General features: G+C 36.2%; 1 protein-coding gene across 4 annotated transcripts; it reads left to right on the top strand.

Moving 5' to 3' along the window:
• The first annotated feature begins 4226 nt into the window (after positions 1-4226).
• On the top strand, positions 4227-17068 carry LOC306855694 (RAS guanyl-releasing protein 2-like). 4 transcript variants are annotated; one of them, XM_079394501.1, is made up of 17 exons: positions 4227-4386; positions 4652-4787; positions 5502-5604; positions 5867-5923; positions 7538-7669; positions 9478-9619; positions 9729-9902; positions 10095-10211; positions 10527-10808; positions 11242-11322; positions 11596-11703; positions 12560-12675; positions 12790-12931; positions 14056-14092; positions 14176-14337; positions 15434-15508; positions 15623-17068. In XM_079394501.1, exons 2-16 carry the CDS (start codon positions 4718-4720, stop codon positions 15487-15489), a joined length of 1779 nt encoding a protein of 592 aa, XP_079250627.1. In that variant the 5' UTR covers positions 4227-4386; positions 4652-4717; the 3' UTR covers positions 15490-15508; positions 15623-17068. The 4 variants fall into 4 exon arrangements, with proteins under 4 accessions (XP_079250627.1, XP_079250628.1, XP_079250626.1 ...); XM_079394502.1 differs by having other exon boundaries at positions 15434-15493; XM_079394500.1 differs by having other exon boundaries at positions 15434-17068.
• Positions 17069-25782: the final 8714 nt, after the last annotated feature.

Consider the following 25782-nt stretch of genomic DNA (forward strand, 5'->3'; position numbering starts at 1 on the left):
GACAGCTCTCCTTATTTAAAGTTACAATCATGAATATTAATTAGTGGGCGGGGTCGGCGCGCAGCCATCCTCCAATTAAGTTTTCAATAAGCTAACTGCTTTTTGAAAATGAGGATATTGTTGTTGTTTTTTTGTTAGAGTAAAAGTGAAAATTAGTTATAAATACACGTATTTTAAGTTGAACTACAACTCCAACAATCCAGAAGTCTCTCCAGCCAGAGACATTAATAGCTGCAATGACCCAGCTAAAAGGCCATGATATTTGAACGGCATGCGGCTCGCATAGTTCTTATAACAGCTGAGCACCACACATGAATCCTCAGTCTTGTTCAGATTAATATGCATTTCAATTATGCAATGTTTTGCAAACTTAATAAACAGTTTATTTCATAGAGAATTGCAGACCCAGATTCTAAGATAACCCATGGGACCAACAAATCACATTTTGTACACGTTAAAACCAAATGCATTAACATTATTACATTATATAGGCTCATGCATGTCAGGCCATTTAATATTCCTTCATTCTTCTAAAAATATAGTGCTTTTCTTTTTTTTTAAGAAAATGTTTTTTCTTTTCTAAGGCAGACCCCCTGCAGTACCTTCACAAATCCTTTAGAGCAGAACTGGATAAGATGTGCCTTTTTTTGTAAAGATCATAAAGATTCATTAACCCCCTACACTGCAAAATAATAAATAATTAATTTGTTCTTATTAGATATCTTTGCCTTAGTTTCTAGAGTTTTGCTAAAAAAAGGTTAAATCCATCCAAGATCTGCTTTAATGGTAAAGATCTTTCTTAATTTGCTATATTTACACTAAATATAGTGTAAATGTACACTTACATTCGAGATAAATATGAGACATGAACATAATATTGATAATAGGAAATTATTAAAGTATTTTTCAGTCTGGATATTTTCATACCCTAATCACAATCATATATACATTTGATTTCAAATTAAATAACACTAGTTTCTTTATTCCATTAAGTTCAGGATTTTAACTTTGCTTTCAAAATGTATTAAATGAAAGATGTTTTAATTATTTTCGATAAAACTGATTATTTGACATTTCAGTTTTAATATAAATTCAAGCTTCAGTAACAACCAGTGAGACATTAAAGTATGTGACACTATGTGGCCACTGAGGGGAGCCAACACGACTGTTCAATTTCACACTGATCACACCCTCAGCAATTGTGGAATGTGGACACTTTTGTGTCCATACTTTATAAGCACAGTTCTGTGATGCTCTGGTTTACCATTAAAGCAAACAAAGTCACATGCTGAGTTATCCTTAAATGAAGCAAAATTTCATAAGCAAGAATGTTTAATTTTAATTAATTATTAAATAAATTTATATTATGTATACAGTGCCCTCCATAAGTATTGGTACATTAAAGACAAAATTGCACTGTTGGCTGTGGAGTCAAGACATTTGCAAATATGATTAAAAGATGAATATGAGACCAAACTACAGAATGTCACATTTTATTATTAGCCGTTTCAACACACATGTTTTACCAAATAAAAAGAACAGCACTTTTAGAGTTCATCCCACTCATTGATGTGAGCATAAGTATTGGGACAGTTGAACATAAGGCAGATATAAAAGATTAAAAGCTATTATTTAGTTGCAGATCCCTTGCACACAATCACAGCAGTGAGTCTGTGACCCATAGACATCACCAGACTCTTGGTCTCATCCTTTGAAATACTTTTCCCAGCCTTTAATGCAGCCAATTCCAATTGTTGCTTGTTTTGGGGAGTTTCTGCCTTTATTCTCCTCTCCAGCTGGTGAAATTCATGTTCAATCGGATTTAAATCTGGAGATTGACTTGGGAAATCTAAGACTTTCCATTTCATTGCCCTTATAAATTCCTTGACTGAACTGGCAGGGTGTTTTGGGTCATTGTCCTGATGCAATATGAAACACTTCCCAATGAATCTGGTGGCATTTTCTTGAATATTGGTAGGCAAGATGGTTTTGTACCCTTCCAAATTCATTCTGCTACTGTCATCATACATTAAGTCATCAGTAAAGTTGAGAGGGCCTGTTCCAGAGGCAGCCATGCATGCCCATGCCATGACACCACCTCCACCATGCTTTACAGATGAGGATGTATGCCTGGGATCTTTTGCAGTTCCCTTTTTTTCTCCACATTTTTGCTTTCCCATCACTTAGATAAAGGTTCATCTTTGTCTCATCGGTCCATAAACACAGTTCCAAAACTCTTCTCGCTCACCTTTGTGCTTTTTTGCAATCTTTCCTTTCTATTTTTGGTGCTGGTCAGAGGTTTGCATCTTGCTGTGTAGCATCTGTAATTCTGTGTCAAAGTCTCCTGAGGACAGTAGATTGTCAGAGCATCACCCCAGATTTCTGGAAGTTGTTGGTGATTTTACAGACATGTCTTTTAGGACTCATTTTCATATCTTTTATGATTTGTCTGTCATCAACTCAGGGGTGTAGAATTAGGGGGGGCGCTAGGGACGTGTATATCGTGCCACTACCAAACTGTCCTAGCAATAATTTTGATCAAACAATTGAATATATGTATATGTTTTTGGTCATTTCAGACGCATCTGAAACGTCATATCATTGATAATACCTAACAATTTAAAGTAGATATAAAGAAAACTGCGCGCTTTCAAGGACGCACATTTAATAGCCTACATTTGCGGAATGTAGTCACATAAAGGAGGAGAAGCGCAGCCGTGTTTAGAACAACTCACAGGTATTGCACCCAATTCAAGACAGCAGTCCAAAACAGTTCATATAAAAGCCCACTTCAGGAATGAGCAAAGTTGCATCGATGAGTTTGAAGTGGTGTTTGTTTGACAAAACAGAGCAAACGGAAAGAGAAAGCGCGATCTATGCCAATTAGCTCCCTATATAAAGCATACGGACAGAAAGACAAATATTGTGCGGAAAGATACACAATCTTTCAGCCTAGGATAAAGTCATGAACATCAACAATAATTTGGGACAAATATAATGTGATAATGTGATAAGTGGCACTCTGGTGCAACAGGATTTCATGCATCCTGTGTCGCCGCGGACAGTCTTTAACGTTATATTAATGTTGTTCAACTGAATGTACAAATCAATCTGTTAGCTGAAATATTCACAAAATAAAAAACACATATAAGACTGTGCAGTTTAATCTGTCAATCAGATGTGCACGGGTTTCGTTACTACAGCAACAGCAGTGTATTTTTCAGAATCATCCTGGGTCCAATTCGATTAATATTAAAATAAAGTGATGCGTGATTAAGACACCCAGCGCTCTGATGCTGATGTTTTTGGGTCCCAGAATCATAATTGTGTAATTATTGTCTGTTAAACATGTAGGCTACTATTAATGTCCCCACCAATGTTGAAAGCAAAGGTACGCCCAACTACTGTTGTTCTCTCAGCCGATCAGGTCGTTGTTGGTTACTGGTGTCGCTGGTGGTTTCCAAACTCTTGATTTCTCCATGCCCTTTGTTTTTGCTAGAGCTCTAACTGACTTCTTTTCTTTTAGCATCCAAATTGTTTGCTTTTCTCTCAAAGTCAGCTCCCTCGTCTTCATCCTGGTTTGTGTGTGTCATCATCGAATGCAAGATTAAGAATACAGAAGTAATGGATATAACTCATACGACACATTTCCTGCTTTTAATATCTGAAGAATTAATGCAACAGGACACAGCTGATCACTTAGAAAGACCTGTGAGGCAACTGATCCAATACTTATGCTCACATCAGATAGAGGGATGAAACTCTAAACGTGCTGAACTTCTTAGCTGGTAAAACATCTATGTGTTGAATCACCCAATAATAAAATGTGACATTCTGTAGTTTTGTCTCATATTCATCTTTCAATCATATTTGTAAATGTCTTGACTCCACAGCCAACAGAGCAATTTTGTCTTTACTGTTCCAATACTTTTGAAGGGCACTGTATATATAAATAATATATACAGTATTTCTTGTTACTTATTTATAAAATGAAAGTTAAATTTACTTGAAGCTAAATTTCAGAAGCTAATTTGTTTTAAAATAATATGTTTATACACTTCTTAAGTGTGTGTGTGTGTGTGTATTTCTTGATAATATTTTATATTTCTTGTTTTATGCTTAAAATTTATTAAAAACAATTTGCCAATGAGGAAACTGACTCTGCAACGGGAAAAGTCTCGAAACTGAACAGGAAATGCAACAGCTGTAAATTTCTCAACTGACAGGAAACGGAGTCTACAGGCAGCTGTACTCGGAGTTAACCCCAGTGAGGCCCTCTGTGGTTTTCAGTACATGGGTAGAGAGGCTCTACTGAAGCCCAGCGTTCATTAGCACTTCTGTTTTCAAAGATGATCACTGTTTGACCATTGATGCCAGATTCAACGGGTAAGTTCCTTTCTAAGGCTTATTTTTTTTTCTTCTACTGTCTGAGAACAGTTCCAATGGATCTTTGATTTTTTTTTTTTCTTTTCTTTTATGCACCTTGTTTTTCTGCGGATGAGTTGTCCACCGTATTATCCATGTGTGACCAGGATTTGTCTGCTTTTGACGAAAATGAAAAACCAGCGACACCCCTCACATCTGAACCATTCTCTGCTTTATTGATTCTGATTCTGTTTCCTTTGCCGCGCATGCGTTGTCTTGTTTTCAGACTGAAAAAGAGAGGAATCAAAGAGAGGAGTGGAAAATTAAGTGGAGAACAGTGAAGTAGAAAGGGATGGAGAACGTTTCATCGGATCAGTCAGCCAGCGTGGATGAGCTGGTGGAAGCCTGCATCAAAGCCTTTGGTCAGTGGTCATATTTGCTTCCTCCTCCTCTTGTGTAAACACTCTGATCAGCCAGTCGGAACAACACTGGCTTGTTCAACTGTATGCATTTGTGTCTGTTTCTTAATATTCTTCAAACCTCTTCAGTAATTCTCATGTTAATTTCTCTAGCTCAGTGGTCTTCAATTTTTTTCAAGCCAATTTGACCCCCTAGTGGTTAGAGAAATAGAGCACTGTTACTATATAATTCAGTGTTGTAATTTAGGCCTGACTTATAATAGTGTGCATTTAGTAAAATAAAATATAAATGTGTTTTACATAATGTTATGATGCTTTCATTGCAAAGCCATTAAATTAAACATTATTAAACTTTACTTGATACATTTTAACGTGGGAAAGACAAAAATATTTTAGCAGAACTGAATATTTTCAAAATATATACTGTGTATTTATATATACATAGATAAATATACAAAGTACACACACATTATGTAAACTTTTATTTTGGATGCGGTTAATCATGATTAATTGATAGCACTAACACACACATACACACACATATATATATATATAAATATATATATATATATATATATATATATATATATATATATATATATATATAAATTATTTTAGTTTTTCAAGCTGAGTATTAAATGAAAGTCATAGGCTAATGGATTCATAGTAATTAATGTGCAAATGTACAAAAATATATTTTTTTTATCTTCCTTGCAGACAATGAAGGCGTTCTGAAGCAGCCGTCTCTCGTGCGAATGTTTCTTACCATGCATCCCTGGTACCTGTCATCCAGTGACCTAGCTAAGAAACTCCTGCACAAGTATCCTCCTTCAGCAGACTTGTCACATTATACTTTCTCAGAACTCCGTATTTAAAAAAAACTAGCATTAATGTCAAATACCAGAAAAGATATACAAGTCTGACAGGCTGGCTTTTATGCTAGACATTTAGCACTTAGTACATTCGGTCATGGGTGGGGTTTGTCATTTATAGAGAGGGCTGACAGTATCACAAACTGTTTCAATCACTCTCCTAACAGCCGATAATAGTAATGAAGTGGATCTACCTTGACAGTATTACAGGTCTCAGGAACAGGATTGTTCTGCAAATCGCCAGTCTCAGATTTGTCACCTTGTCAAGTAGGTTAAAAAGCCATTTGTTCACCTATTTATTTATTTATTTTTTATAAGAAATATACTACATGGCTAAAAGCTTGAAGACATCCAAGGTTCGGCTGTTTCAGATAAACTCATTAGTAACAGGGGCATGAAATCAAGTACAGAATACAGCTGTAAATCATATTCAAAGCTTTATAATAGAGTGGCACCTACCTTTTCTCTTTCAGTATCACAATACCTCTCCAAAGGCCTTTAAATGGGCTTTTCATGCGACTCTTAACCTTGGGTTATCATATTTTTAAACCCTTCTTTAAAAGCAATGTTTCACAAGGGGGTTAGCGCTGCTTTTAACCCTGTGTTACGAAACTCAGTGTGAAATGATGAGGTGTTAGATTAGAACAAAATCCCTTTCAAAGCCTATTTTGGGCATCCAAGACCAAGTCCTATCTACCTGAATGGGGAAATACTGAAATCTCAAAGCTGCTTGCCATGCTCCCAGTTAAAGGGACGGTTCACCCAAAAATGCAAATTTGTTATAATCTATTTACCTTCAACAGACGTTGCATTTTGATTGAGAATGTAAATTGGGTTGACGTCAGTATTTGAAGCCAATGTGACGTTGACTTAACGTTGGATTTTTGTTACACAACCAAAAAACAGCAAATATCAATGTCAGCTGACGTCGGTATTGGACATCAAATTGACATTAGACGTTGAATTGACATTGAATTTTGGTCACCCGACGTCGCAACTGGAATTTAACCAAATATGAGCGTTTTATGACATTATGTGCTTGCTGGAGTTGAACACAAAATAAGATATTTGGAAGAATGTTGGGAACCAGATGTTGACGGTAGCTATTGACTTCCATAGTGTTTTTTTTTTGTCATTGGCTACTGTCAACTGTTTGGTTACCAACATGGGTGAACTATCTCTTTAAATAAAATATTTCAAATCCACAACAAAATCTAACATGAACTTCCTCATAAATGTTGCGTAGTGTTAAAAAAAAAAGGCCAAAGCCCAATCAGTGATATTGATATTCACATTCACAGCTTGCAAATTTCCTTAGGGGGCATTCACACACAACACGTTTTTGCATTTAAAAATGCGAGATGCAGGGCAATGGAATGGGAAAAAAATGCATGCTATTGAGACTTCAGTGGCACGTTTTTAGATTGCAGTATCAAAGTGAGATGCTGCAAAAGACGTGATATGTAAGCGGAGTGTTCAAAGACGTCCATCTAGTGCATGTTAACATAAAAAAAAACTGTGGAAAAGCAGCCAAACCGTGTTATGTGTGAACACCCCTTAAGGAGAACTCCCTATTAATGTTAATGGTTTTGAAATGTATGCATTTATGCAGACCTATTTCACGCTCAAACGCATCTATGGCTGTGGTGTCCACATACTATCTGGCCATGCAGTGCATATTTCTTGTAAAGATGTGGATGTACTTTGTCACAAGGCAGCTGAATTGTATCACAGAGGTGTATTGTGAATTCACATAAAACAGTTGAAGCAAGACTATTGACTGAAAATATTCGTCCTCCTGATGTCTTGCCTAGACCTATTTCATGCACAGCTACTCTGTGACATAGCTGTCTCTGTCTTCCGTCTCTCTTTCTCTGTCAGGTACTGGTTATCTGAGTTCCCAGCTGAGTTTGACCTGAACCCCGCTCTGGCTGAGCAGATTCGCGGTCTGAAAGAGCGACTGGAGCAGAATGGAGATGTGAGGCGTAGTCTTCTCATCGACATAGACAGCATGTGAGTCACAGGAGCACAGAACTCACCCAGACCGCTGCTCCTTTGATACAGAGGGCTGGAGAATGTGGGGGGATAGTGTACTGAACATCACAAACAAGCTGCATGTCTGAGATACTCAAACAGCTAGAAGTTCTTAGGTCAATGAAAAATAAGAATGTCAAAAATGATGGAAAAGTGTTGTTAAAAACAAATATACCAAGTTCTTGTAAAAAAAGTTATTAGTATTTGTGATACACACACATGCAAACATACATACATATATTTGATTTTGTACATTTGCCCACTGACAAAGAAATGATCAGTCTATAATTTTAATGGTAGGTTTATTTGAACAGTGAGAGATAGAATAACAACAAAAAAATCCAGAAAAATGCATTTCAAAAAAAGTTATAAATTGATTTGCATTTTAATGAGTGAAATAAGTATTTGATCCCTATCAATCAGCAAGATTTCTGTCTCCCAGGTGTCTTTTATACAGGTAAGGAGCTGAGATTAGCTGTATAAAAGACATCTGTCCACAGAAGCAATCAATCAGATTCCACTCTCTCCACCATGGCCAAGACCAAAGAGCTGTCCAAGGATGTCAGGGACAAGATTCTAGACCTACACAAGGCTGGAATGGGCTACAAGACCATCGCCAAGTAGCTTAGTGAGAAGGTGACAACAATTGGTGCGATTATTCGCAAATGGAAGAAACTCAAAATAACTGTCAATCTCCCTCGGTCTGGGGCTCCATGCAAGATCACATCGTGGAGTTTCAATGATCATGAGAACGGTGAGGAATCAGCCCAGAACTACGCGGGAGGATCTTGTCAATGATCTCAAGGCAGCTGGGACCATAGTCACCAAGAAAACAATTGGTAACACACCACGCTGTGAAGGACTGAAATCCTGCAGTGCCCACAAGGTCCCCTGCTCAAGAAAGCACATGTACAGGCCCGTCTGAAGTTTGCCAAGGATTCAGAGGAGAACTGGGTGAAAGTGTTGTAACTGGGTGAAAGCATCAACTCAACTCACCGTGTTTGGAGGTGGAGGAATGCTGCCTATGACCCCAAGAACACCATCCCCACTGTCAAACATGAAGGTGGAAACATTATGCTTTGGGGGTGTTTTTCCGCTAAGGGGACAGGACAACTGCACCACACGGTTCATGGACGGGGCCATGTACCGTCAGGGCCAGGGCATTGAAAATGGGTCGTGGATGGGTTTTCCAGCATGACAATGACCCAAAACGCACGGCCAAGGCAACAAAGAAGTGACTCAAGAAGAAGCACATTAAGGTCCTGGAGTGGCCTAGCCAGTCTCCAGACCTAAATCTCATAGAAGATCTGTGGAGGGAGCTGAAGGTTTGAGTTGCCAAATGTCAGCCTCGAAACCTTAATGACTTGGAGAGGATCTGCAAAGAGTAGTGGGACAAAATCCCTCCTGAGATGTGTGCAAACCTGGTGGCCAACTGCAAGAAACGTCTGACCTCTGTGATTGCCAACAAGGGTTTTGCCACCAAGTACTAAGTCATGTTTTGTGAAGAGGTCAATTACTTATTTCACTCATTAAAATGCAAATCATTTTATATAACACATGTGTTGTCCTATATGCCTAAATATCAAGTACGTAACTTCTTCTATTATATTGTATTACACTAATGGGTCAGTGACATGACACTCTAGATCTATTAATTTATCAAGAGACAACAGAAAATTTCACAAACAATGTGTTGAATACACACTCTCTCTGTCTGTCTCCCTCATACACACACACACACACATACATACATACATGCATACTATATATGTATTCTTTGCCTGTAGTCCATCTTACGAATGGCGACGTCAACTGGATGAAACTGTCCAGAAGAAACGGAAGACCTCTCTTCTTTTTGACCACCTGGATGCTTCCACCCTGGCTGAACACCTAACGTATATGGAGTACAAATCATTTTGCAAAATTCTGGTAAGTCTCTTAATTTATAGATGCAGTATTTAGTCATGTCTTTGTGCTCGTAATAGCATGGCCTCGAGTCTGAGTTCATATTGCAAATGAAAAATCTGTTTCCCCTCAGTTCCAGGACTACCACAGTTTCGTGATGCACGGCTGCACGGTGGATAATCCCATTCTGGAGCGTTTCATTACTCTGTTTAACAGTGTTTCCCAGTGGATCCAGATCATGGTTCTCAGTAAGCCTACAGCTCAGCAGAGAGCCACTGTCATCAGTGAATTCATTAAAGTGGCCCAGGTTAATCCAACTCGATCGCTTCCTTATATTTCAAGACATGAAATCTGTTTACAGAGGGGTCCAAAAGTCTCAGACCACAGAAGATCTGGGTACTCAGAATCTAATTTAAAACTGAAAAAAAAAAAAAAAAAAGTTTTAGGATTTTGAAATGAATATATACATATTGTACTCTGTGTGTGTGTGTGTGTGTAGAGGCTACTGCAGCTGCAGAACTTCAACACACTGATGGCTGTAGTGGGTGGGCTCAGCAATAGCTCCATTGCTAGACTCAAGGATACGCAGGCGCTCATCAACAGCGAGACGTGCAAGGTGAGGACTGCCAGAGAGCTGCTTTGTAAACACACCTCCAATACTGGCAAGAAAAACAAACAGCTGTAACACTCCAACTCTGGCTATGACAGACAAGATTCGTAAAGTCCACGTTTGAGTGAATGGATTGACTGCCATTTTCATACTCTCTGCCAGATTGCTCAGAAATATCAATACTCAAGTCAAATGCTCTGCTATCAGGCAACCAAACATGAGCAAGAATATCTTGTACCCATGTACCAAAATCCCCTTTCCTCATATTGCGACTGCACCAAGCTTTCATCCTAACCGATGTTCTCTTCTGCGTTTAATCAGGTGTTTGATGGATTGGTGGAGCTGGTCACATCCTCTGGAAACTACAGTCGCTATCGTCAGCGTTTCACAGAATGTTCGGGATTCCGCTTCCCAATCCTTGGGGTGCATTTGAAGGATGTGATTGCCGTCCATGTGGCCCTGCCTGATTGGTTTGACCCGGAGAAGACTAGGGTCAACCTAACAAAGACCCATCAATTGTATGCCATCCTAGAAGAGTTGGCGCTCATTCAAAGCACTCCGCCCAGTATAGAAGCCAATTCAGACCTGCTGAATCTGCTTATAGTAAGTCTGTTATGGGTGGAATGGGTTTGCTGTAATGAAAGTTATTATTTTAATGCATTTAAAATTGTATTTATTCCTGTGATGGCAAAACTGTGATACTTTTTTTTCTTTCTCGGGATTCTCTGATGAATAGAAAGTATTAAAAAAATTGCATATATTTGAAATTTGCATATATATATATTTATATAATTTCCATATTTATTTGTAATTTATTTTTATTTAATTTTAGGATTTTATAAGAAAATAAATACATATAAATTAAATATATAAATAAATCATAACATTTTTTTTAAATATTCCTTTAAATTATAGACATTTTTAGTAAATTGATAGATAAGCAGGCGACATTGAGGTTAATACAGCCTGTGATGGATTTCTCAAATCTATGTCAATTATCAATTATTGTATTGCAATTTATTGTGTTCCTGTCCAGGTGTCTTTGGACCAGTACCACTTAGAGGATGAGATATATCAGCTATCTCTACAGAGGGAGCCTCGCAGCATTAAACTATTAGTGAGTCACCCCACCAACATAACTGCTCAGATAGCAAATCAGTGGCCACCATGAGGTAGAAACCACCAATTACAACCACCCATGACACAATTTGACAGATTAATTTTCCCATGTTGCTTGCATAATCCACTTACGTGGATTTGCAGCTGGGAGACTGAACAACTACTCTATAATTATTCTGTTCAACCAATGGACAGCAGTCATTTATCCATATCTACTGGTGCCTTATTTTCACTTGCTAAGTGAATATGCCATTGATTTCTGGCCTCTTAGACTTCCAGCTCAAAGTCACAGTCTCCTCTAATAGAACAGTGGTCATCTTCAGTCAAACCCAAAGCGGATCCAGCCATCATCAACAAGCACATTGAAAAAATGGTGGAGGTATGTGACCCATACTACTTTCAATTCACTTATCATTTTTCTGAATAATTATTTGGTTTTCAAATAAACTAATTGTTTGCAAATAGTATATAAATGCAATAATTAGCTGGTTGCCTGAGACAACAGACTGTTATGCAGTTTTCGTGTTCCAGACAGACTGTCAGTCTGTGTTTTAGTGGTGGGTATTTTTCAGTAAGTCTTTGTTGATTTCATTGTTATACCAGTAGGTGGCAACAAGTGACTTTCTTTATGAGTTAGTAACTTAATCATTCATTCAATTAATACTTTCAAACACTTATTCATTCAGGTGTTAAACAATTGACTGACCGTATGAGTGCGACACTGAATCATTCACTCAACTTATTCATAAAAAAAACTAATTGAATCAGGATTGAAACTAGTGATTTCCCTTATGAGTCATGAAATCTTTCACTCAAATTATTTGTTCAAAAACATTGATTTATTAAAAAAATTATACAAGTGACTGACTTTATGAGTGAGTCATTGAATCATTCACTCAATCGATTTGTTCAAAAACAAAAATGAACGTAACCTGGAAACATGAAACCACTTAATTCTTCTTTTAGTTTGGAAATATTTTCATTACTGGAGCAAATGTAAGTTATGTGATAACTTTTTGTTTATAGACTGGCTGATTAAAATAAATAACATATTTACAATTATACCATTGTGCTGAACAACAAATAATGATCAACACTGTTGTGTGTGTGATATTGCACAAATTTGACAAGAATTCCAGAAAGTTGTGCAATAAATGAAAGAGAACTAACTGGAAGATTAACCAGATTAATTAATAACCTTATTAACCTGATTAATACATTAACCTTAATTTCAGTCAGTGTTTCAAAATTTCGACATTGATGGCGATGGCTACATTTCCCAAGGAGAGTTTGAGATCATCAGGAGCAATTTCCCTTACCTCGGCAAGTTTGATGAACTGGACCAAAACCAGTGGGTTTATCAAGATATCTGTCCAGTGTATCTGGAGTAATTATTTTCCCTCATTTGTCAAAGTCTACACTACAGTAAATGTCCCATCTTTCTCTTTTTCATTCTCACTCCCAGGGACTGTAAAATTAGCCGTGAGGAGATGATTGAGTACTTCACAAAGGCGAGCTCCTTACAGAACTGTAAGATGGGTTTTGTTCACATGTTTACAGAGACGAGCAGCGTCAAGCCTTCATTTTGTCGGCACTGTTCTCGTTTGGTGAGTGCACATTTTATTTGGGGCTCAGTCTCTTTATCTTCATCTTCAGCATCATGAGAAACAGACATCCAGACCTGTATTTATTTCAAAAAGCACAGATGCACATAATGCCTATTTTATTATCACTCGTAAGCCAGATCGTATATACGGCTTGCATTCGTTCATATTTGTCTCTGCTGTCAGAGGTTTATAGTGTTTGTGCTGTTTTCGGTGCGAGAGCAGCAGGGTTGTGTTTAAGAGTGTGTCTGTGGGAAAGAAGTTATGTTCACAGTTGATTGATGTGCGTAGATAGTAACCACTTCCTATTTTCTGATTTCCTGTCAAGGTCCACCCGAGTAAAGAACCTGTTTTCTTTTTCTTTTTTTCAGTGTTTTTGTTGAACCAGTATTTTTGAAAAGCTTTTTTTTTGAAAATTAAATTTAAGGTACACTCAGGCCAAGTTTTCTTTATTACAAAGTTTTACATGTAAAGGAATAAGTAGTATTTTTGTCCACTTACATGAAATACTGTATAGACTCCAGTCATAACATTAGCACAATTAAGCAGCAAATAATTAAATAAATAGTTTAAAATTAAATGTACAACATACACTCAAAGTTTGGGACCAGTAAGTTTTTCTAAAGTGTGTGTGTGTGTGTGTGTGTGTGTGTGTGAGACCACATAAGCAGCACGGATATATTTGTAGCAATAGCCAACATTGCATTGTATGGGTCAAAATTATTGATTTTAATTTTATGCCAAAAATCATTAGGATATTAAGTAAAGATCATATTCCATGAATATATTTTGTACATTTTGTAAATATATCAAAACTTAATTTTTGATTAGTAATATGCATTGCTAAGAACTTCATTTGGACAACTTTAAAGGCGATTTTCTCAATATTTAGATTTTTTTTTTTGCACCCTCAGATTCTAGATTTTTAAATAGTTGTATCTCAGCTAAATATTGTCATTTCCTAACAAACCTAACACATCCTTATGACTGGTCGTATGGTCCAGGGTCACACACACACACATACACACACATATAATATGAACAAAATTAAAGCACCCAAAATCCATTGAAATGTTTTTCTTATATTCTCTCATTGTAACTTATTTAATATATGATAATTCTTGCAGATATGGGGATTTTACAAACAGCGATACAAATGCAAAGGTATGAAACCAAATGTAGACCTTAGCTCTTGTCTTTTTTCCTGTGTAAATGTGGCCCGGTGACCCTCCTCTGTGTTTTTTCAGTGTGTGGGGTGAGCTGTCATAAAGACTGCTGCAGTCGTTTGGCCATCGAGTGCCGCAAGCGTGCACAGAGCGTCAGTTGTCACAGTGACGCTTCCTTTAAGGACACACGTTCTTTCAGCTTACCACCTCCCTCCAGCACAGAGCCGATAGCAGAGTCCCCGGGTAAATGCACATTTAAGCATACTTGAACATAAGACACACGCTACACTATATAATCCAACACCTACAGATGTGGGGTCCAAAACAGAAATATGGAATTCAAAATTTAATTATAATTGAAAAAATACATTTACATAAATATTGAATCGTGTATATATATATATATATATATATATATATATATATATATATATAGATAGATAGATAGATAGATAGATAGATAGATAGATAGATAGATAGATAGATAGATAGATAGATAGATAGATAGATAGATAGATAGATAGATAGAGAGAGAGAGAGAGAGACGGACGGACAGATGAATAGATGTACAGATAGATTGTAAATGGACAGTAAATTGTTTTGATTATTCTAATTTATTTAATTTTTATTTTAAAATAAAACATTTTTATTTTTTATTTTTAATATTTTATTTGTGGAATATTGGCTACAAATACAATAAATAATAAGGTACAAATATATAAATAAAAGCATTAAAAATTTATGAATTTTTTTAATTATCCACTTATTCAATTAATTATTAAATGAATATTCACTATAAATAATAATAATAATACAACTAGTTTTTCTGATTACCATAAATTATATTTAATACAATTATTTTCATTTATTTTAATAGTAAGTAGAACATAAATGTTCTTGTGTAAATTAGTACATTAAGTACATTAATAATATAAATTAATTTAATAAAAATATTTTAATATTTAATATTTTTGTTTTTTCTTACACATTTTATTTTGTTTCTGTTTTATTTGTTTTTGTGTTATTTTTATTAAATTATTCTTATTTAATTTTTAAAAAATATTTTACGGTAAATATACATGCATTGCCATGTCCTTACAAATAAAATAAAAAATTTGTCAAGTTGAATGTAATTGTTATTGGGGGAAAAAATAAGTTTTATTTCAATTAGAAAAATGTTAAACACCTTTACTAGTGGTCTTTGGAAAACATGTACATAGACTACTGCGGTAGAATCCATGTCCTGTAAACTGTAGTATTTATCTTTTGAAGAGTAAACCATGATAACTCACAGAGTGACTCTTTCTCAGCCTTTTATTCTCTCTCTGTACCTCCACAGTCATCACAGACGGCTCTCGGGAGGAACAGGATGAGGGTTTTGATGTCCACCTTTGATGGGGTTTGAAAAGATGATGTATATTGCTAACACATTCACCTTGTGGTTGAGAGCTTTTTCATTAAGTCCTTCTCATGAACAGAAATCCATCACCTGGCATTAGATACGTTCCTCTCCTCTCTATTTCCATAGGAACATCCTGGAGCAAATCCATAAGCAAGCGCAGCAGCGGGGACAGAGCTGCACTGTGTGTGTTTGTTCATGCGTTTGTTGTCCAAGGTGATCCATTCTCTTGAACTCTCCTATACTGTGATCTCTCATGGGTTTTTGGTCTGAAAATAGTACATGGATTTCAAACAAATATGAAAAAAGCACCAGTTAAGTTGCAACAAATATTTGAAAAGGTCGTATACATTTTTACTATTTTAGTTTTTCCTATTACACTTATGATGTAGGTAAATTTAGCCTTTCATAATAATTTTTCATCCTCTTAGTAGAAGTAAAGTAAATGTTGCTTAGGATGAAATGGGTCTAAAAACTACCCATTACAACGTACAGTATAATCTGTCACCTATGCATACATTAATATATATATATTTATATGTATATATATGAGTTCATTTGCAAAAACAGATAACTCTCTTTTTATCCATTTTCAAAACCGTTATCTGAGTTATAAAGAGTTATCTGTTTTTGCAAATAAACTCTTCATATATATACAGTGCCCTTCATAAGTATTGGAACAGTAAAGACAAAAATTGCTCTGTCTGTTCAAGACATTTGCAAATATGATTAAAAGATGAATATGAGACACATCTACATAATGTCACATTTTATTATTAGCCGTTTCAACACGAACAGCACTTTTAGAGTTCATCCCACTCATTGATGTGAGCATAAGTATTGGGACAGTTGAACATAAGGCAGATATAAAAGATTAAAAGCTATTATTTAGTTGCAGATCCCTTGCACACAATCACAGCAGTGAGTCTGTGACCCATAGACATCACCAGACTCTTGGTCTCATCCTTTGAAATACTTTTCCCAGCCTTTAATGCAGCCAATTCCAATTGTTGTTTGTTTTGGGGAGTTTCTGCCTTTACTCTCCTCTTCAGCTGGTGAAATTCATGTTCAATCGGATTTAAATCTGGAGATTGACTTGGGCAATCTAAGGCTTTCCATTGGTTTCCATTCAAATTTCCTTGTTTGTAAATTACAGTTTTATACTGTAAATTTTAGTTTTGTTCTGTAAATGTGTTTACAGTTTTTCTGTATTTTTTACAAAATTATTCTGGCAACCACAGCTGCCAAAATTATTTTGTAAAAACTACAGAAGTTTTTTTACAGTGTACTTTTGGAGGGCACTGTATCTGTGTGTTTTTATATTTATATATATATATATATATATATATATGAAGAGTTCAGATGCTGTCTAAGTGCCGTCTTAAAATTTCATCTAAAATTAGCATTTTTTTTATCAGGATGCTATGTTTAGGTTCAGTAATTTTACTATTTCTATGCAATTAAAGTGAAAACTGAACATAGATATAGGAGCCTGATAAAAATGCTCATTTTAGAAGAACATTTCAGACTACACTTAGAGGCTTTTGCATCTGAACTCTTCATATATATATATATATATATATATATATATATATATATATATATATATATATATATATATATATATATATATATATATATATATATTATGACCATCATATTTGACAATGTGCAACGGTGCAAATGTTTTATTTCTTTTTTTTTTTATTTACAGTGGTATTTTAATTGGAATTCCTGTAACTGCGTGATTTCATTGGTCTTTTTGAATTCTCATGATATGAATTATGAATAGCAGAGAAGGTCAAATAAATTATATGTTACAGACACTCTTGTGCCAAGGCCGTCTCTCATCACAGGCTTCAGTTTCACACCAACAGAAGGCGCTATTGTACTAAATTGAGAGAACGATTTAACAAGTTCTTGTGCTGCCTCATTTGCTTTCTTTTTTATCTTTATATTTTTATTATGTAGATGAATCATTTGTTTTCTTTGATGTACATTTAAGTTGTTTTTTTGTTTGTTTTTTTGCTGCCGAGATGGATACCTGTATAATAAATAGAACATTTAATCAAAAGGTATATATTCTGCTGCCTGCTTATCATTATTTTTGGAGGCTGATATAGTATTATTACTGTATGTGAGAAACTGAGGGACATTGCTGAGGAAATTGCCACATTGACATATTCACTGTCCAGACAAACAGCTGTATGCTGAGCACAGGGGCAAAATGAAAAGATTAAAAGTTGAATTTTCACTGCATTATTTACTGCAAACACTGCTGTGTGAATCACGAGCTGAAATTGGCCTGGATCAGAGGGTTAATCTAGCAGGTTGGACCTTTAGCTGTAAAGCTGCAATTACGTTCACAGTTAAGTTGTGCTTGCCACTATATCAACATGGGCTTTTAAAGTTATTTTTTAACACTTGGGTGAACCATGTCACGGGAGAGCAGAAATTGCTATTGTTCATGAACTGAAGCGGTGTAGGCGGGGCTTACTGCACATACATTATGTGCTCAAGACTTCCATTAGCCTCTTATACGAGCAGTGCAGTGGCATGTCAAGAACTAGTCCTGTATAAGTTATGCTAAAACAGCATACAGTAGGTTGACACAAATTCATTGAAAAAAATGTGACCCTAAAGTTTGTGGTGCCTGTATAGTTCATAAACATACGTGGTAATATGAATCAACCTACAAACTTTTCTTTACCTTAAAATATACTGACAATAACCATAAGTCAAAATAATATACCTTAAAATATACTGTCAAAATAAAATAATTCAATACATTTTAACCAAACAATTTGAAATGTCACATTAAACATGTAACTAAATTTAAATAAAATATAAACAAAAGTGAATTGTGCAAGGAACATCTTTTTTACTGTTCTTTTAATTAAAAAATATAAATGCATACGGTAATACTTGTTATAATATAACATTTACATTTTTGTATTTCTTTAGATTAAAGTAAATTAAAATCTCAATGTTATGATGATAATTTTATCTGTAATCTGTATTTAAAAATATGATTACACGTTTTACAATATATATGTGTGTGTGTGCATTTACAGTAGTTATTTTATTTGTACAATATTTTGAATATTTTATTTGTAGAATATTAGCTATAAGTAAAAAAAATAAATAGCTTCTTTTTGCATAATTTTGTATTTTTTAAATGTCAAAATAATTAGAAATGAATAAAACTGAGCAAAACATTAATACATATATGTGACCTTGGACCACAAGGGTAAATTTTTTGATATCGAGATTTATACATTATCTGAAAGCTGAATAATTAAGCTTTGTGATGCGTGGTTTGTTAGGATAGGACAATATTTGGCCGAGATGCAACTATTTGAGAATCTGGAATCTGAGGGTGCAAAAAAATCTAAATATGGAGAAAATCGCTTGTCCAAATGAAGTTCTTGGCAATGCATACTACTAATCAAAAATTAAGTTTTGATATATCAACAGTAGGAAATTTACAAAATATCTTCACAGAACATGATCTTTTACTTAATACCCTAATGATTTTTGACATAAAATAAAAATGGATAATTTTGACCCATACAATGTATTGTTGGCTATTGCTACAAATATACCTGTGCTACTTATGACTGGTTTTGTGGTTTCACTCAAAATGTTATGATGGTAATATAATTTGTAATTATATTTATTAATATGTAATATATATATATATATATATATATTATAAAAAATAATTTATATTTTACAATATATATATTTTTTTATTGAAAAGTTAACATCTCATTTGTATATGTCCTTTGTTTTTTAAAAAAAATAACACATTTTAGAATTATATATTTACTGTAGTTTTAATAAAATAACATAAGAAAAACATGGAAATTAAAAAGACAATAGTAAAATAATTCATTTACATTTATTCATTTAGCTGACGCTTTTATCCAAAGCGACTTACAATTGCTATATATGTCAGAGGTCGCACGCCTCTGGAGCAACTAGGGGTTAAGTGTCTTGCTCAGGGACACATTGGTGTCTCACAGTGGATTCGAACCCGGGTCTCTCACACCAAAGGCATGTGTCTTATCCACTGCGCCATCACCACCCCATTTCTATTTCATTTTTATTTTTAAAGTGCCTTGTTTAATAGCATACAATATATTTTCTACTTCCAAAAAAAAAAAAAATAATAATAATAATAATAAGAATTGTTGAATATAATTAATTATCAAAAAATAAATACAAATTTCACTTTTCATTTTAATTTTTTATCCGTTAAGGTTCAAAACATTTTGACCATGTATAGCTACCATGTGGACTATAAATGCAGGCTTCAATGTATGCATCTTATCACTTGGTGGACAAGCAAGATGATACTATAACCCCACACAAGGTTGAATATCAATATTTTCTTCTATTTCTGGAGGATTTTGGAAAGCGAGTACAGAGAGGAAACCGCAGCAGAGGTCAGGGATGGCGCTGGTCTCGTGAGAGCCCCCGAGCGCCACTGATAGTTGCACCTGATACAGAGTAGCTCCACTACAGTTACCCTTGTGAGAGCATCTGCATGGAGCTCCTCACTCTGTGTTATGATATCAGCATGCTTAAGGGAACAATCTACAGCTTCATTTTAATAATCAACTCGTTAATTACAGACGAGAGAAGAAAGCCAGGCGTTCTGGTCCATTTTACTAATGTTCAATATGAAAGCACTGCTCCTCGAGATGCTTAGGTGGCCCCACGGGCCTCAAACACACACACACAAAGAAACACACACTCTCTCTTTATCAGCATATTGGATCAGCACCAGGGGACTGAAATTAACATTCATTAGTGGTTGCTCTGGGAAGGGTATATTTACAGGAGGAGTGCAGTATTACTGTGTTACGTGTGTGTGTGTGTGTGCTGCACAACATGTTGTGTGTTTCCCCGCCAGTAGGATTTCCAACATGGTTCCGTCCTTCACTGGCTCCATCCCGCTTTGCGGCAGTCGTCTGATGTCTTTGAGAGCCGCTTATTTACTGAGTCGTCATAATAATGACATTAGATTCTGCTGTAAGACCAGCCGTGTCCAGATAACTCTCTCCATTTGTGTTCATTCAGTCATTGACCTTCATGAACGCAAATGAGTTATATCTGTGATGGAAATTGCGCTATGATAAAAGTGAAAGGCCTTGATTGAGGTCAGAGGGGGGAATGAAAATGTAAGAGTTACTGAGACGAAGACGAGCCTGTCAGAAAAGATAGTTGGAGCTTTATGTCATGCTCCATTCTGGGCCAGTCAATTCACTGACATTGAAAAGAAGTCATCATCACTGGCCCAATTGTAATTTGTACTATCCTCATCTGAACCGCTTGGTATACAGACCTTTGTCTCGCTTAGGAAAACAGTTTATGCTAAAAGGTGTACTATTGTGACACCATTAGAATGAATATAACGTAGGTTCTCCTTCAAATATTGTTAAAGGTCACACCAGGGACCTTTATGGAATGGAGAATGTCTTTATGCATTTATATTATGAAAGAAACAAAAAAAAAAACTTTTAACAAAAAGAATAAGTAAACGTCACAGACTGACTTTTTGGATGAGCATCCAACGTGGAGGAAATTTTGCATCATCTTGATCAAAATAAAATAAGTTTTTAGAATGAAAACTACAATGAAGTTGCATGATTTGCAGTGCTGTGGAAAACTGAAGCGCATGTAATTTTAATAGTAAATAGTGTATGGAAAGTTGAAAACAGTTGTGCTGTTAAATATTGTGGAAATTAGGATTTATATTTTTCAGGATATTCAAAAATCAAGACAACATTGAATTAAAATAGAACTTTTTGTAATAATGTAAAAGTATTTACTGTCACATTTTATTGATTTTATGCTTCCTTGCTGTAAAAAAGTATTAATTTCCTTAAAGGTGAATAAATACACAGTGCATCCAGAAAGTATTCACAGCGCTTCACTTTTTCCACATTTTGTCATGTTACAGCCTTATTCCAAAATGGATTAAGTAAATTATTTTCCTCAATTCTACAAACAATACCACATAATGACAACAAAGTTTGTTTGAAATCTTTGCAAATTAAAAAGAGAAAAAAAAAAAAAAAACACACACGTGCATAAGTATTCACAGCCTTTACTCAATTGTTGAAACACCTTTGGCACCAATTACAGCCTCAAATTTTTTGGGGTATGATGCAACAAGCTTTGATCATCATCAGGCAATTATTTGCCATTCTTCTCCGCACCTCTTAAGCTCTGTCAGGTTGGATGGGGCAGAAGCACATTTTCAGGTTTCTCTAGAAATATTTTGATTGGGTTCAGTCTCAGGTTCTGGCTGGGCCACTCAAGAACATTCACAGAGTTGTCTATAAGCCACTCTTGCGGTGTGTTTAGGGTCATTGTCCTGTTTGAAGGTAAACCTTCTGCCCAGTCTGAGGTTCTGAATGCTGTGTACTGGGTTACCATTCAGGCTAGCTCTATATTTTGGTGCATTGAGCTTTTCTTCTACTCTGACCAGTCCCTCAGTCCCTACCACTGAAAAACAGCCCCACAGCATGAGGCTGCTACCAGCACACTTTACTTTTGGGATGGTAATCTGCAGGTGATGAGCAGAGCTGGTTTCCTTCAAACATGATGCTTAGAGTCTGAGGATCCTTTAGGTGCTTTTTTGCAAATTCCAAGTGTGTTTTCATGTGTCTTGAGCTTGGCCACAGACATAAAACCCAGATCGGTGGAGTGTTGCAGTGATATTTGTCCTTCTGTAGGTTTCTCCCATCTGCATATATGATCATGGTCCTCAACTTGAGTGACCTTCAGGTTCTTGGTCACCAATCTAGACAAGGCACTTCTTCATCAATTGCTCAGCTTGACCAGGAGGCTAGCTCTAGGAAAAGTCCTGGTTGTTTCAAACTTCTTCCATTAAGGGTAACAGAGACTACATGCTTCTGTGAACCAGATGTTGCAGAAATATTTCTGTACCCTTTCTCAGATCTGTGCCTCCATACAATCCTGTCTCAGAAGACTACAGACAATTCCTTGGACTTCATAGCTAGGTATGTGTTCTGACATGCACTGTTAATTGTGGGACCTTATATAGACAGGTGTGTGTCTTTCCAAATCATGTCCAATCAACTGAATTGGCACAGGTGGACTGCAATCAAGTTGTAGAAACATCTCAAGGATAATCAGTGGAAACAGGATGCAAGGGGTGAGTAATTCCTGGCACTCATTTTCTAAAAGAATGATTATAGATTTACAGCGTTCATGAGCTTGCAAATGATTTTATTACACAGTCAATTTAATGACAGGAACCATTTCACTCACTTCAGGAAGTGGTCGGCATGCCTCTTTGAACTTCAGAGCCGCAGAAGAAGCCTAACAAACTTCATCAAACAGTCATCCAGAACAGAACAAAGTCATTATCATTACCGTCCGTAATCACTTACGACACTCCGTGTTTGATCCAGAGCTTCAGAACCACTTTGAAGACAAAGCTCCACAATGGTAGTCATCCAACATATTCAATCAGCAGAGGCCGCCGGTCTGCCCTGGCACATGATCAATACGGCTGACGCGAGACAGTCTTCGCTGCATGTGTAATGCCTCCAAAAGGGGCAGGGATGTGTGGGCAGTAAACACTGCAGTTCTGATTGACAGGGTTGGAGATTGGATCTACTCACACCATCTTCATCCTCCCTCACTCTCACTCTCTCACTCTCACTCTCCGTCCCTTATCTGTTCACGCCACTTTGCAGTTTTACATCCCAATCGCAACATTTTCATTTCATTCCTGCCTTCCCCCACTCCTTTCTGCACCCACCGCCTCACCTCCTCTCTTTCCCGCTGTTCACTTTGACTTGTTTTCCCACGTTGTTCCTGTGGTGAGGCAAAGCTAATGCATTTGTTTATATCCTTCCTCTTCCACAAATAGAAACTATTACAGCGGAGTCGAACGCCAGTGGTGAGCGTGAGGGTGAATGGCTGATTTTAGTTCTCTGCTCATTCCGGCTGCATTACCACGCCATGGTGGAGGGTCTATCAATATGGCAGTCGTGGCTGGCGATCATGTAAACCCAGCGTCACTAAACAGAACCAGGCTGTGCTGAGGCCGATTCGGGCTCTGAGGTTTCCTGCTCTGTGTCGGGTCATATAGAGGAGTTTTACCTCCAAGAGTGTTTGATGCTTTATTGTGTTCTCTCCATTAACCAGGGAAATTGAGTGGAATTCACAAGCCAGGAGTAGAAGGACAGAGAGTCGACGGAGTATGTGCAGCTGCAGAGAGTAATGAGATAGTAATTAAATCAAGTTATGGCTGGCCAGGGTTCAGCTGAAAGGGTTATATTGGGTAACCGGGGGCAGCGAGTGTGGGCATTCATGCATGCTGGCCTGTGGGTGAACACATCTATATTCCAAAAAAAAGACTCAGACTCAGTAAATTGCATAAGATGAAATGGCATACCCCCCTTTTGTTAAAAAACATGAACAATGAAGTCAAGTCAAGATGTCACCATTATTTATATAGCGCTTTTCATACAATACAGATTGTCAAAGCAGCTTTACAGCTTTAAACATACGATTTAATCAGAAAACATTTAAAACATATCTCACTATTTTTAACTTTTAAAGTGATCAAAAATTATTTACATAAGACATTCTTACATGCGAAACTGAGTGGAAACTGAAAGGAAAAGTAATCTTGAGGTGAACATTTTTGGACTATTTTAAATTAGACCACAATTTTTAAAATGCTGGGCTCCTGGAGTGATGCTCAAAATCAGTGACTGAATTTGGAATAGCATATTACCATAGTATTCTTGCTAAATGTAAAGAAGCAAGAGTAGTCAAAGTCCCTTTAAGGCAAGTCATTTGACTCGGCAGCCATCTTTGAAATGCCTCTTGGGCATGCAAGGGCAGCTCCTATCCTTTTGAATGGAGAAACATCAATTTCTTCAAAACTGTTTACCATGCTTATGATTAAATTTCATATTTGGAATCACCAAAGAAATCTGACAACAACTGTATCATAAATGTTGTTTGTTTTGCTCAAATAATGTTAAAAAGATTATTTTTCAGGCTAGACCAACCAGTGTGCATGCACAGTCCTAAGCGCACGTCTCAGAACACTGACTGTTTCTATAGCACTCTATAGGGACTTCTAAGGCCATCTGCAGTGGCGCACTGACTTTACCGATTGGCTCTTTTATTCCGAAGGCGAGGCTTCCTGCGATAGAGCAGCCATATTGAATGAGCGTTGCATTTTTTTCCCCATTCAAAACTATACGAGTTACACGTCTTGGGTATTCTAGAGTCTTTGAAGTAGTATGTCAGTATAATTGCCAGAATTCATCCAGCGCTTTCTGGAATGCAAAAATGGAACATGACGTGACGTCGATCCCAAATGCCAAGCAAAACTCTTCTTTCGGTTAGCTGGCTTTCACAAAAACTAAGAACACATACCTTGTATTTTCCATAATGTTTCACCAAACGGTATGGTTATTTTTATTTTGTGGACGTCGAGGGATTTGACGTATAATATCTTATAATCTTTCACAATTTGTCTTAATGATTAATATACAATGAGTGGATACTTTAGTCCAATGACATTATAGTGTAGGCGGGGCTACCTGATGTACATTATAGTGCGGGCGGAGCTACCTGATGTAAAGCCGAATAAACAGAAATCAAGTGAAAGACAATGTAAAAAAAGCAAGCTAATTAAATATAAATATAATGTAATGAATATAATATATGATAAATATATTAAACATAAAAAATTAAAGGGATGGTTCACCCAAAAATGAAAATTCTGTCATTAATTACTCACCCTCATGTCGTTCCAAACCCATAAGACCTTCGTTCATCTTCAGAACAGAAATTAAGATATTTTTGATGAATTCTGAGAGCTCTCTGACCCTCCCATAGACAGCAAAGATCCTAACACGATCAAGGTCCAGAAACATAATAAGGACATCGCTAAAATAATCCATGTGACATCAGTGGTTCAACCGTAATTTTACAAAGCTACAAGAATACTTTTTGTGCGCAAAGAAAACAAAAATAACGACTTTATTCAACAAGTCTTCTCCTCCGTGCCACCCTGGCGCTATTTTGGAGAGTATCACATACGTAAACAACGAAACAACAAACATGAGGGTGAGTAATTAATGACAGAATTTTCATTTTTGGGGGAACTATCCCATTAAAATATATAGATAGAATAGTCAACCTCACTAAGTTGTTAGTCCACCATTGTGTCCTCTAAACAGATACCCACAGCACCATGACATTTTCACTTGTAGCTATAA

Source organism: Barbus barbus (assembly GCF_936440315.1).
Source record: "Barbus barbus genome assembly, chromosome: 36".
Lineage (NCBI taxonomy): Eukaryota > Metazoa > Chordata > Actinopteri > Cypriniformes > Cyprinidae > Barbus > Barbus barbus.